This window comes from Poecile atricapillus, chromosome 1 (genome assembly GCF_030490865.1).
Source record: "Poecile atricapillus isolate bPoeAtr1 chromosome 1, bPoeAtr1.hap1, whole genome shotgun sequence".
Lineage (NCBI taxonomy): Eukaryota > Metazoa > Chordata > Aves > Passeriformes > Paridae > Poecile > Poecile atricapillus.
In genome coordinates, this window is record NC_081249.1 from 127,638,371 (window position 1) to 127,652,273 (window position 13,903).

The 13,903-nt window shown below is 40.8% G+C and overlaps 1 protein-coding gene across 1 annotated transcript; it reads left to right on the top strand.

Annotated features, from left to right (window-relative positions):
• The first annotated feature begins 283 nt into the window (after positions 1-283).
• FBXO3 (F-box protein 3) lies at positions 284-12,820 on the top strand. Its single transcript, XM_058839275.1, has 11 exons — positions 284-1,282; positions 3,209-3,298; positions 3,740-3,903; positions 5,470-5,584; positions 7,164-7,368; positions 7,653-7,698; positions 8,757-8,841; positions 9,478-9,600; positions 9,994-10,109; positions 10,460-10,650; positions 11,719-12,820. Exons 1-10 carry the CDS (start codon positions 1,173-1,175, stop codon positions 10,645-10,647), a joined length of 1,242 nt encoding a protein of 413 aa, XP_058695258.1. The 5' UTR covers positions 284-1,172; the 3' UTR covers positions 10,648-10,650; positions 11,719-12,820.
• The last annotated feature ends 1,083 nt before the right edge of the window (positions 12,821-13,903 follow it).

Here is a 13,903-nt window from a genome sequence, read left to right on the forward strand (position 1 = left end):
AACTCCTATAGCTTTTCCACCTCCATCTTTACCACTGCCTAAGCCCTTGAGTAACAGCTTGGATCTATGCAAGTGTTAGAAGCAAAATTATCCAGGCTTTTGGCAAAACCTGAAAGACATAAAGAATTATAGACCTTCTCTTGGCTCTGCATTATTAGATTTTCATGGGCAACAAACCCAAGGACAAACACAAGTAATATAATTTTATTAGCATTTAAAATATACTTTTGCTATTGTGTTCTTCTCTACGGAGAACTTTACAACAATAGAAATTATAAAGGACAAAAGTCTCCCCAACAGCTAGCAATAGTGCAGTCATAAAACCACCCCCTTTTTCCTTTCCAGCTCTTTCTTGAGCAGTGTTGCTAGGACAATGAATTGTATCATTAAGATCCTACTGATGCCTGAAAAAGAAGAGAGAAAAGAATTTCTAGTGTAAAATCATGCAGAGGAAGTAATTCCTTCTTTCACATAAGAATATTTAACTCACTAAAGGTGAGTGGAATAAAAAGAGTAGCATCTATTTTTTGTGCAGCTGCTGCACTTTGAGTGTTTTTTTCCTATAAAATGTGATCCTGAAGATGCAACGTTTTTGTTGTTTCGCTTTCTTTTGTTTTTATGATATTCAATTCAATAAGTTTATTTTCCCAGTCTCAGCTTTGCCCACGTATTATTGTCCATTTAGATAACTAAGAAGCTGATCTTATTAAAAGCAGACCATTCCCTGACCAAGACCCATTGGCAACGTAAATTGAATTTCAAGAGACCAAGGGCTGAGTTCTGAGGGCCGAATTCTGAGGGCTCAGTTCTAAGGACTGATTTCTGAGAGTCGAGTTTTGAGTTCTGAGGATTTAGGGCTGAATTGTGGTTCGGAGTTCTGAGGGCTGACTGAGGAGTTCTGAGGGTTGATTTCAGAGTTTTGAGGGCCGAGTTCTGACAGCTGATTTCGGCGTTCTGAGGGCTGATTTGGGAGCTCCATGCGCAGATTCCGTAGGTCCGAGGGCAGATTTGAGAGTTCCGAGGGCTGATTTGAGAGTTGCAAGGATTTGGTAGCTCCGAGAACAGATTTGTCAGCTCCGAGGTCGCCGCGGAGCCGCCGCCCCCGGGAGGCGCTGCTCCGGCGGCGCGAAGGGAGGCGCGATGGGCGGTGCGTCCCGCGGACGTCTGGCAAGATGGCGGCGCCCCCGGACATGGAGCTTTCCCCGAGCCTCAGCCTGGAGCTGCTCCCCACAGACCCGCTGCTGCTCATCCTCAGCTTCCTCGACTACCGGGATCTGGTGAGGTACGGGCGACCCGGGGGGATGGCACGGGCGCGGCGGGCAGAGCGCTCCCCGGGATGTGCGGGAAAAGGGTTTGCCTACCTCCGGAGGAGGCGCTGAGGGGAGGACACAGCCTGAGCTCCCTTCCCTTGCAGCAGCAGCGGGCTTTCCCCCCTTTTACCTTCATCTTTCTAACAAAAATGAATTGTTTCCTCTTACTGAGAGGGGGATGAGGCCCTGGCACAGGTTGCCCAGAGAAGCTGTGGCTGCCCCGTGCCTGGAAGTGTCCAAGGCCAGGTTGCACGGGGTTTGGAGCAACCCGATCTAATGGAAGGTGTCGCTGCCTATGGCAGGAGAACCGGTTGATCTTTAAGGTTCCTTCCAACCCAAACCATTCAATTAATCTGTTTTTCTCTCCCTCATTATGTGTTTGTACCTAAATGAAGCAGTAAGTAAATTTGTGAAATCAGTATTTCCCCGATGCTTGCGTTTTTACGGGCAAAAGAAGGGTGGTCTTGTTGTTAGTAGATGTATTCCACCGTTTGAGGAAAACCAAACGAAAAGAAATAAGGTGACTTTTCAAGGAGAAAAAGTTGAATGAAAGTGGCAGGTGCCTCTTGGGTTCGGTGGCTGAAGGGTTGTGAGTCATACAGGGAAGATGAGAGTGTGGTTTTGGGTAAAACCTCAGCATTCAAATGTGAGGTTTATCAAGTGATTAAAACCACAGTGTTTAATCAAAGAGGGAGGAATAAACATAAGAAGAAAACGGAATATTACCAGAAATGTGGGGGGGTTGTCTTTTTTTATTACTGCTAATAAATATTAGCCAAGAATGATAAGGATGTCAGGGAGAACTCTGTTAGGATATCAGCAAAAAAGACATTAAGCATAAGCAAATACTGTAACAGTTGTTAAGGTAGCCCTTAGATATTTGATAATGTGCCGACTTTTCCGTTGTTTGTGTAATTAGTGAGAATGGCTTTAATTGCACTTTTATCACATTTGAAAACCACATGTTCCTGTGATGCTGTGGTGACTTACTCCCTTCCAGAAATTACCAGCTTGATCGATAAACACCAATACAATAGATTTTCACAAGGGCTTTTTTACTTTGGGATATTTCAGTTCCCCACCTCCCAAATATATAAAAAAAATCCATATCATTAATTTTTTGCACAGCCAGATGTCCAGGTGCGAAGTGAATGTGTTTGTGGGGATGTGGATGGAAAGGGTAATGTCAGGGAATACAGGAGAATCACTTTGTTGAGGTTGATTTTGAGATACTAATACAATTCTAGTTTAAACAGTTTATAAAACCCCAAAAAGCAGTAACTGGAACCTTGTTTGGTACCCTCATTTGGGGTGAGGGTTAATTAGATGTTAATTACAGCCTTTGAAACACACACTTCGCACACTGTAGAACAAGCTACCAGAGGAAGTGATGTTGCCATATCTAAACTGATGATGTCTTTTGGAGACTTTCTTCAAAGCTTGTTATTTAAACAATTTAAAGTGGAAGGTAAATTTGTAATATTCAAACTGTGTGGTTTCTGGAGCTTATATTATTTCTGTGGAAAAGATAAGGCAGAGCCTGACCATCAGATAAAAAGGGATTTAAATCATAACTAGCCTGTGCTACTGGAATGCTTTCCACTGGTGGAGTGGAGTCATGCTGGAATCTTTCAGGCACTGTTTACTGTGGTGTAGGTCTGCAGGGTGACCTGCTTTACAAAAGTATTTAATTGCTGCCAGTTCTTTAAGTGTGTGGAAAAGTAGTTCATGACTTACCCAACTGTGATGAGGAGCTTTAACTATTCTAAGCACTGCTCTAAAAGGACAGCTAAATAATTTTCAAACTCTGCATTTATTTCATGAGAGTGTGATGTGTGATACAGCATTTCTCCCTGTTTGTTTTACTGCAATCACATTTAATGATTTTATATTTATAGTTGCTGCTATTTGAATCGAAGATTAAATCAGCTATCAAACCATGACCCACTGTGGAAAAGACACTGCAAAAAATACTGGCTCATTTCAGAGTAAGTGGGATTGTTTAAAGCTTTTTTTCCTATGAAAATGAATTTCTAAGAGATGTTCAGACGATTTTCAGTCCATCTTACATCTGCCTCATACTCTCAGCTTCTCCATAGCTGAGAAAAGCTGAGTAATGTAGGATGTAAATTAGCTTTTCACCAGCTCTAAGGTTCACTACCAGACAGAGCTCTGTTCAGAAGGCACTTTGTGTAAAGGAGTATTGTTTCTAAATTTTCCCCTAAGTACCCCAAATGTTTCCTAATTCTGTTCCAACTTGCTGTTGAATAGATGCTGGAATTAATTGAGTTTGTGTAGCTTCACATGGCACAGAGTGTTCCTGGGTTAATGTTATGCATCCCATTCCTGCCAAATAACAAATACCAACTCTGCCAGTTTAGAAGACTTTGAAGCTGCCATTTGAACACATTTTCTTCATGGCTCCTTAGGGAGGAAAAAAGCCGACGGAATCAGGGCTGGAGAGCCATCTTCATCAGCACCTACTCTGATTTAGGAAGATACATCCACTACTATGCCACGTTGAAAAAAGCCTGGGATGACCTGAAGCAATACTTGGGGCAGTGGTGTCCACGCATGATCAGCTCTTTAAAAGGTACCCTGGCACACCTGTGAGTAGGTTGGCTCACCCAGCCCTGCCTGGGTTATTAAGTCTCATGATGCTTTCATGAAAGGTGTGTGCCTTAATTAGCAAAGTCCTGAAAGTCAGGTAGAGATGCTCTCCCATCCTTGTAAACACAGGCAGAGTCCTTGCCCAGTTCCTGCTGATCCATGGATTCCCTGAAATTAAGATGATTTTTTTTCTAGTGACTGCTCTGTCTTTATCACACTTTTAGGTTGCTATGACCTAGTGTTTGTTATTAGTGTAGTAACTCCATTCCTTCAAGGACCTGCTGATGGGATTGTATTTGTGAGGTTTTATACGACCTCATTAAAACACTGTCACATGAAAGCAGTCATTTTAATCTGAAGCCAAACAAAAAGGATGTTGTTGGGTTTTATTTTTTTCTGTAGGTCTTACAGTGGTCCAGTGCTGGAACAATAGTTTTTCCTTTTTTTTACTCCCCTGCAAGATTCAATTTTCAGTTTCAGTTTGTATTTTAATACTTGAAGTACTTCCAGTGTTCTAGGTCACAGCTACACTGAGTTTGGGCTTTTTTGGTATAGGGGACAAAAAAAGTTTCTACATTTTCAGCCACATTTCAGTTTTCTGCATGAAGTTGACTTTTAGACCATGATGTCCAATTTAACCTGATCTGTGAAATTAAGAGACAAATGATCACTTAAGAGACAATATTAAGAGACAGATTGTCTCTTTCTTGTTTAAACCTTGCATTTTCTTGGTTTGCTTGGATAGTGCTGGATTCTTACGTTTTGCTAAGTATTTTTCAAAATAGAATGTGAAGCTTTATTTTATGTACAGAAAGACAAAAATTAATTTCAAATTGCCAGTTTCCACTCTTACAAAATGATGACAGGTTTTAGACAAAATTTAGGTCTTTTTCATAGCATTTGTAAGGGATATCATTTCAATGAATTATTAATTTATGTCCTGTCAATGAAACCGATAATGAGTATGGAAAGAGTTTTAAAAAAATGGATTGGAACAGACCACAGAGGCCACCCAGTTGATTTTTGCTGAAAGTGAGGGAGTTGGAACTCCCCTGAAGTGCATGTGGCAATGTAAAAATAGGTCTTCTCCACCCCTTTGTGTTGTTGATTTGAAAATCCCCATTTTACAACCCATTTATTGCTTCAGATTCCAGGTGAATGGGGGCTGCAGCCAGCATTTCTGTGTCACTGATTGAACTGGAAACTGACAGAAGCAGCCCTTAGGGTGATGAAAGAGTAAAATCAATACTGCCTGAGAGCTCTAACTGGGACTCAGTTATTGGCAGTGTTGTGGGGAAAAGGTTCATTCCACTCTATAAACATTTGCCACTTTCAGGCCTGTTGAGGTTGCACTCGGCTGAGATGGGTGCTGTATTAAATAATCAATTATAGTCATCATTTCCTTTCCAAATTTATGTGATACTCATTGTGTACCACCCAGCATACAGTAAAGCCACCAGACACTGACTTGAGTCAGTATCATGGATGAGGGCATTTACAGATTTCATGCTTTATGTTTGAAGTACCTGAACTATCCTTTCTTTTCCAGAGAGTGTGAGGGAGGAAGATCTGGATGCTGTGGAAGCACAAATCCGCTGCAAACTCCCCGATGACTATCGGTGTTCATTCCGTATCCATAATGGGCAGAAGTTGGTTGTTCCAGGGTAAGGACTGAAAGCTACTTACCAAATATTAATTCCTTTTGTATTTCTTAGTCACTTCACTTACTAAAAGGTGAAATGTCCCCTGAACAGGATAAATGAAGCATTTAAATGTATTGTGACTGAGTCACCACTTAAGTGACACTTCCAGAATTGGCTGTCTTCTAATCTTGGAAGTAATTGGAAGCCCAGCATGGTTTTCTAATTGCTCAAATTACTCTTACACTTCCCCTTTTCCTTGTCAGTTTTTTGCAACAACTCCAAACTTCCAGCTGTTAGACTTGTAATCATAGCACTGCAAGTTGCTCCCCTGAATTTTGGCTTTGTATTACAGAAGTAAATTAGCCCCTTGCACCCTTCAGGCTTCATTCTTTAATAATTCTTTTATTCTTTAAGATGGTTAGGGAATGACTTAAAATCAGTTAGTCATATTAATGTAGAATCAAATTTTCAATTCTGCAAATTAATTTTTCTCCGTGGAAGATTTTACTATTTACTGCAGTTTCTGCAGTAAAAAACTCTCTTTTACATTAAGAAGGCCAATGCCCAAAGTTTCTGGTATTTCCACTGCAGAAAAGTTAGGTGTTTGAAGCATCTGATGAGGTGCTGCAAATATTAGCAAAAGATGGAGAACTACAGCAAATCTTTGCAATGTCTGTAGGGAGGAATGCACTCATATTCCTCTGCCAAAACTCTCACTCGTAAAGAAGGTGCATCTTTATCCATGTCGAGTGTTTTATGTGCAGAAGGGATATAAGAAACTTTTATGAAGAAGCCATAAGGATGATTTCTAGTTCTGTTTTCCAGGAGAGACTTGAATTTTTAGAGAGGAGATAGGTGTCCTAGGTCTATAGATTTCAAATGGTGCTCTACAGGTTGTGTACTTCCTCTCTTCCCACTGTTTCATTCCCATGAAGCCTCTACTGTAATGATGTGGCTATGGAGGGGCTGCAAGAGCAGACACAAGGCTCTGAGGAAGTCTTCCAGCTTGGAGAAAGGCTGCCAGGGGAAGGTGTAGTCCCCCTGGTGGGGGATGAATGCTGGGAAGATCAGGGGTAGGCAGCGGAAGTTTGTGCAGCAGGTTGTTAGATCAGAAATGGAAATGATGTGGGACTTGTCCTTGTTAGATGCTTCAGGTTTCTGTTGCTGGGATGTTGGCACTGCTTCTGTAGAAGGTGCTAATTCCAGGCCAGACTTCCTAAGGGGAAAGAGGAATGGAACCTGTTGCCCAGGATGGGATCAGCTTTTAACATGCTGACATGTGGCAGCTTGCACCTGAGTCACTGCTTTCATAACACCAGTGGAAGCTCAGCATCTGCAGGAATTTACATCTCATTTGCCTTTCCCTAGTGTTCCCAGCTGGGAGTGTAGGTGTGGACACCCAGGTTTGGGTGATGCTTCCACAAAGCTAGGATGATGTGAACTAATAACCTAGTTCAGCATACGGATATTTGACTTGGATTTCACCTCAGTCTAATACGCATCTAGAGCACTGAAAGAAGCAGTTTCCAAAAGATTACAAGCCAACTTTGCCTTGTGAATGATGTCTCTGGTTCATGTTCCCTGTTTTTGTTGTTCCCAGTCTGATGGGTAGCATGGCCCTGTCGAACCACTACCGCTCTGAAGACCTGCTGGACATCGACACGGCAGCTGGAGGCTTCCAGCAGAGGCTGGGACTCAAGCAGTGCCTGCCCCTGACCTTCTGCATCCACACTGGCCTCAGTCAATACATGGCCCTGGAGAGTGTGGAGGGACGAAATAAATACGAGATCTTCTATCAATGTCCAGTAAGGAAGACATGTTTATATTTCCCAATGTACTTTTGTGCTCATTGGTAGTGCAGGAGCCTTAATGGGAAGTTGAAGCTGTAAATTCAGTGGTCATGGGAGCATTCATAGGACAATCATGTGAGTTCTACATGTCTGAGGATCTGACTGGGACTACACTGATGTGTCAAGCAGCCAGACTTCAGGTTTAGTGAATCCAGGGGAAGTGTTCCCTGTGTTATTTAAATTTTAACCTTGAAAGTCCAGTGCTCTCTAATACATCCTTAAACTTCTTTCCCTTTCAGGACCAAATGGCTCGCAATCCATCTGCTATTGTTATGTTCATTACAGGTAACACTTTAGATTAAATATTCAGAATAAAATAGTGTGAGATTATCCAACATATTTAGAAGTACTCCATTTGGCTTAGTCTTGATTTACCATGGGGTGGAGGGGAAGTTCCACACAGAGCATTTCTCTTGGCATTTTGAAGGTGGCAGGTAAATAGATCCACTTCCTCCTTTCAGAGCTACTTTTATACAAGGTTTGCATTTTGTGGATTAGTGGTAGGAAGGAGGACAATAGACTTGGAGTCCCTTAGAATTCCAAAAGATCAAAGGACATCACACACAGCTCATGCTCTAAGGAAGGAGTGGTAAGTACACTTAATCTAACAGGAGTGGGAGTACTTGATAATACATCAGGGAAGGCAAGGATAATCATTTCTTGGTAGCTCAGCTTCAATCCAGTTCTGAGTCACTAACATTGACAAACAGTTGAACTCTCTACTTTTCTGTTGAACTCTATATTGCAATACTTGGAAGATTTATGGCTGAAAATTCTCTTGCAGAGAGCTGGTATGTGAAACTCCCTTCTTTGAGAATTAAATGTGACAGCTTGAGTGTCTGCTTAGCAATCAAGCTGTTCCAAAATAATGGCTGTGGGTGTATGAAAAGCTGTTCTCAGACAATGGCTGCAAGTGTATAAAATCTCAGAATGACATACAGCCTTAGTCTTCAGAGATTGTAGAGGAGTGCAGCGTGTGTCTGATTTATCCCTCTTTTGAAGGAAATGCTGCAGTGTTCCTTAGAAGCTTTCCATATGGAATCCAAGTGATGAGACAGCACTGAAGACCCTGATTATAATGTTAAATACTTAGCTAAGAGTTTCTTCATTGGCTGTGTAATTTCTGGAGGATGCACCCTGAACTCTTCAGTTCTTAATTGGTTTCTCAAAATTATCCTTAGTGGTAGAATGATCTGGTATATTGACTAACTCATCTCAGTAAGCCTGAGAGGTTTTTATAAAACTAATCAAAGCTTTAAGCTTTTTCCTAGAAGTATTCACTGTAATGTGCTCAGTCATAAATTTGCCCATCCTTAGGAATGCTTTTCTTTCTTGGCATCTAGGTACATCTTACTTGGAATGGTTTACATCCTATGTAAACAAAGTTGTCACTGGAGGTTATCCTATCATCAGAGACCAGATTTTCAGGTATTGTGACTGGGATTTTTAACCTCAGTGCCAGGTTTTGGTTGCTGCTTTTATACATACTTATTCTCCCCAAGTAATTTTGGGTATCTGATACAAAAGCTGGTGGTGGGGAAAGGAGAAAGCCCATGAAACTACTGAAAATAAACATGTAAACCAGAATGCTTAAAGCAACTTCACTTTTTTAACCAGAATCTTCAGAACTTTTCATTAATGGCACCAGAATATTGCATTATAAGTGATCTGAAGTTTAGCAAACAACATGATATTTATACTGTATGCCATGAGTGTGTTTTTGCTGCAGGACTGTTCAGAGTTATTAAAAAACCAAATGTTTCAGCTAATTGGTCTCTTGAGTATGTAAACAAGCAAGTTCTGGTGTTTGAATCTTCATGCACTTGAAATTTCTTCTAAATACAATCAAGAAACTTAATTCTTTCAAACTGGGATGCTGTAGAACCAAGTCCTTGGATCTGTAAATAAATTTGCTGCTAGAGTTTCTAGGTTGTATTTTTTTATGACACATCCCTATTTAAATAAGTGTTTTTATTAATTATTAATAAAAATTAACCACTATGTGTTTAGTTTTCTATTGAATGTGCATAGCAGTCTGCAGAGTTAACGCTCTCCTCTCTGTAGGTATGTGCATGATAAAGATTGTGTCGCTACCACAGAAGATATCACTGTGTCTGTGTCCACCTCTTTTCTACCTGAACTCAGTTCTGTACATCCACCACATTATTTCTTCACTTACAGAATCAGGTAAAAATAACTGAATTAATTCTTACAATGCAGGATAGACCTGTGCAATGTTCAAAGCAAATTTATGCACAGTGTTCAGAAATGTTCTAAAATGAACAGGAGGTGCACAACAATGCACTTTTTAATAAAATAATCCTAATCATTACTTGGTCAGGTACATTAAGTACCAGTCAAATTGGTAATTGCTAAAATACAGTGATGGCTGGGGGAAAGAAGTTAGAAGCAGCTCTTGTGATTTAGAAAAGGGTAAAATAGAGTGAAGTATGGAGATGGATCTTGACAACTGATTTGGGTTACCTTAGCAGGTGTTTTCTTTTCCCAGTCTACTTGGTGATCCCAGGGGAACTAAAGCATTTCTTGAAAGGAATGTTAAGTATGTTCTTTGGCTTCTAGAATTGAAATGTCCAAAGATGCCCTTCCTGAGAATACCTGTCAGCTGGAGAGTCGATACTGGAGAATAACAAATGCCAAAGGTGATGTGGAGGAAGTACAAGGTCCTGGAGTAGTTGGTAAGTGAAAAATTACTGGAGAGAGTATTTAATGTTCTTGTTATTAAAATTCTGTTATTGCCTGTTTGTCAGGTTGTGGGGTTTGTATTGAAATCAGAGAAAAAGAGATGTATCCATCTGTTCTGGCTTTCAAGTTGCTTTGTAAGGAGTATCTGAACATCCTGCTACTTAGCCCCTCCCCAGTTTTTTATAATACCAATAACTGCTAAGTATCAGTTTATGCATCTACTGGAATACAAATTGATCTGCCTGAGTCTGTTGTGGAGTGTAAGTCCTTTAGCAGCTGCTAAATGGTAGTTCTCCATCAGTCCTTACTACTGTAAGGACTAACCCTAATATTTCACCCACAGGAGAGTTCCCAGTTATCAGCCCAGGGAAAGTCTACGAGTACACCAGCTGTACCACGTTTTCCACAACTTCTGGATACATGGAGGGCTACTACACCTTCCACTGCCTCTACAACAAGGACAGATTCTTTAACGTCACAATCCCTAGGTTTCATATGGTGTGTCCAATGTTCAAGGTGTCTACAGCATGAATGGTAAGCAGAAATGCAGATGGCTAAAACAAACCCCAGAATTATAAAAATGACCAAAATTACAATGCTGAATAGTATTCATATTGCTGATTCCATACAAAATATGCCCCATGATTCAGAGTTCCTCACTGGTGCCTGCAGACATGGCATTGCACGAGCCACTTGCTCCCACTTCAGAGCACCCTCCTTGGTGGGAGCACACTCATTAATTTTAGGCATAATAATGTATCTGCTCTATTCAGACATGCTCCAGTTAATAGTGGTTTAAAAACTGTAGTCTTGATGTGCATTAGTTCTTGCTGAAAGTGCATTTCATAAAGTCACTTAATGACTTTGCAAATCACCAAGATACTTCACTTGCTGTTAATTATAATGTAGTTTTAGTTTGGAGATTGTGGGTTAATGATATCATTTCTCCCTTTTCTTTGACACATTTAGAGAAGGGCTCTTGATTTATTTTATCCCTAGTTTTTATGCAAGCACTGAGGGGCTGCGAGCTTTCCTCAGGAGCAGGCAGCTGCTTGCACACTATGACAGGTTTATCCTAGGATTTCAGACACTCATTCCCAGTGGCTGTAACAGTAGGTGCCAGCAGATGTCGTGCTTCTAACAGAAAATGACATCTCTTAACTTTTGCTCCCATTTTTGGGAGTTGTAACTCCCTTCCTTGTCTAACTTCCCTTCAGCTGATTGGAAAAATAATCTGGTTTTCTCTCTTGCTCCACCCTTGTTTTGAAAGTACTAATGACCCTTTTGTTTTTAATTTACTTTAGTAAAAAACAACCTAAACCACCAAGAAAATGGGTACAGCTGAGCTGCTGAACTGTGGCTTTGCATAATTGTAGGTATGCAATATTGAAACCAAATGAATCCTTAGGAAGTGAAAGGTCAAGTAGTTTGGCAAAATGACCTCTTACAAATTAAACTTGGTTTTAGAGCATAGATCATAGTGTCTTCTTCAGCTAATGGGTGTGATAATGCAGCCCAGATTTTTCTAGACAACTGTTAGTGCTTTCTTACAATTAACTGGAAGGGAAGATTTTAATTAAACCTGGGTGTGTTTTGTATTAGGCAACAAATCCTAATGAGTCTGCAGTGGATGAAGACCAGGATTCCACAGGCGCTGATGACTGCCGAGATCCACGTAGAGTGTTGGACATTCCTGCACCCTCTGGATGCTGCCCATGTCACACTAGTGGGATTTTTTCCCAAACAACCTGTTTGCATAAGCTGAACTCTTTGGGGCTAGTGCATAGGAATATTTCTGACTGTTGTAAATGAACTCTGTTGCACATCAGGGCAACTAGCATGAATGTTGGTGCCAGTTCTCATATTCATTAGAGTATAACTTCTGTTTCACTGGTTTGGAAGTGGGGGAAGAGGGAGGAAAACAGAGGGAGGAAGAGGAAGGTGTTTGGGCTTTGTTCACTTTTTCCTGAAGTGTGAAACAGTTTGATAGTCCAAGGTACTCATATCTTACATTTTTAAAGTATTGCCTATTTATGATCATACTGCAAATATGGTGTGGGTATTTGGTTTTATACAAAGCATTAAAAGGGTGTATCCTGTTGTCCTTTCTCGTGAGTTTCTGCTCTGGATAACTGCTGCTAAGAATGAAACTTGCAGTTTGGTCTGAATATCCCATTTGGGTGAGATTAGGTGCTGTTCTGCTTTTTAATTATTTTTTTTTAATTAACATAGTAACAGCAAAAAATTCTGATCTTCAAAATGTATAAATTAGGAGTGAAACTGGCCTTATTTTTAGACAATCTGTTTGTCAGCTGGATTTTATGCTAAGTGACTCTGACTGGAGAATGCCTCTGGGAATGTAGTGTCCATGCATAATCTGCCATTCGTTAACTAAGGAATTTCTCAATGACTGCAGAGTATGGATTTGTAAATATGTTTTGAGGGTTTTTTTCCGTTACATGATGTTTGCTGTTGTCATAGGTGACAAATCTATGTTATGTATCATGTTTTCCTGAGCCCTGGATGAATTTTTGTAATTGAATACAAAATAAAAGGAAAAAAAAAGGGGGACACTGGCAGAACAGCAGATGACTAAAAAAATTATATTTAAAGAAGTATCTGTTTGCTTTATCTTTTTTGGTTTTGGTATTTTTTTGGTTTATTTTTTTGTCATTAATAAACAACTTGACTGCCTGTTGTGTTCTCAAGTGCTACATAGGACTGTTTTTGCCAAGACTTGAGCAATAATTTTGTGACCAGCATTGGTGTAGTCAGTTCTTTCTTTTGACAGCCAGAATTTGTAGGTTTCATGAGGCAGACTGGTATATTGTTGTTCCAGCTCAAATTTTCCATTATTGACTAATTTCCAGATTTCTCTTTTTTTTTGCAAGTCCAGGTATTGGATTCTTCATGTGCTCAGCTTTCCCTGGTGCATTTTCCACAGTGACACAAGGTAGAAAAACAAATACTGAGTCTGATCCCTACAACAGTTGCTGGGTGAAACATCTCCAGAAACAAAACCAGCTTGTGTTGTCCCTCACAGGAGTCAGAACAGCACCGAGTTGCTGGAGTGCTTCCAAAACATAAGGATTTTTGAGGATTACCACACAATTACCTGTGAGGGATAAGAAATTACCACAAAAGTTTTGTCAAGGGTCAGTATGAGAAGGTTTTAGTGGAACTAGAATTTTCTGCAGGGTTGTTGGTGCACTGTGTGTTTCCAAGGACAGATAACCCTCATGGTTGGAGGCTGTTCTTGGGAAATTTCCTTCCAGGATCTCTATGTTCTAGTGCAGTGGAATCAGCTCGAGGACATGGGACTCTACACAACAAACATTGCTAACTCTTGGCAATTTCACTCATTTTTAGGGAGTGGTTCTCCCTTGGATTGTTACAGATGAGCTGGAATTCTTGACTGAGATGTCAAGATGCAGGACAGTGCTGTGCTTTCAGCCTCTGAGAGCTGCGGTGCCAGGGTTTGAGGCCTCAGCTCTGGGCATAGCTGGTGGCAGAGGGGGTCTGGAGTGAGGAGGGAACCAGGCAGGGAATTGAGGGATTGCTGCTCCTCCCCTGAGCACGAATGTGTTTGTAGCAGGCCAGAGGGTATTTCTTTGCTTCAGGCAGCTATTTTAGCACAGGATTGACAGCCTGGAGCTGCCAACAGCGCTGTGGCTCCTCATGATGTGCATTTGAAGTGGGGCTGAAGCCAGTGGCTCTGCTCACCCCTCGCAAGAGGTGTGAATCACAGAATCATGGAATGAATGTGAAATGAAAAACAAAGGAGTTG

Excerpts from the sequence above, each read along its gene's own strand:
- FBXO3 (XM_058839275.1), top strand. The coding sequence starts at position 1,173 with ATGGCGGCGCCCCCGGACATGGAGCTTTCCCCGAGCCTCAGCCTGGAG. Across the intron at positions 3,904-5,469 it reads CATGATCAGCTCTTTAAAAG|AGAGTGTGAGGGAGGAAGAT; the intron begins GTACCCTGGCAC and ends TTTCTTTTCCAG. Across the intron at positions 9,601-9,993 it reads TTCTTCACTTACAGAATCAG|AATTGAAATGTCCAAAGATG; the intron begins GTAAAAATAACT and ends TTTGGCTTCTAG.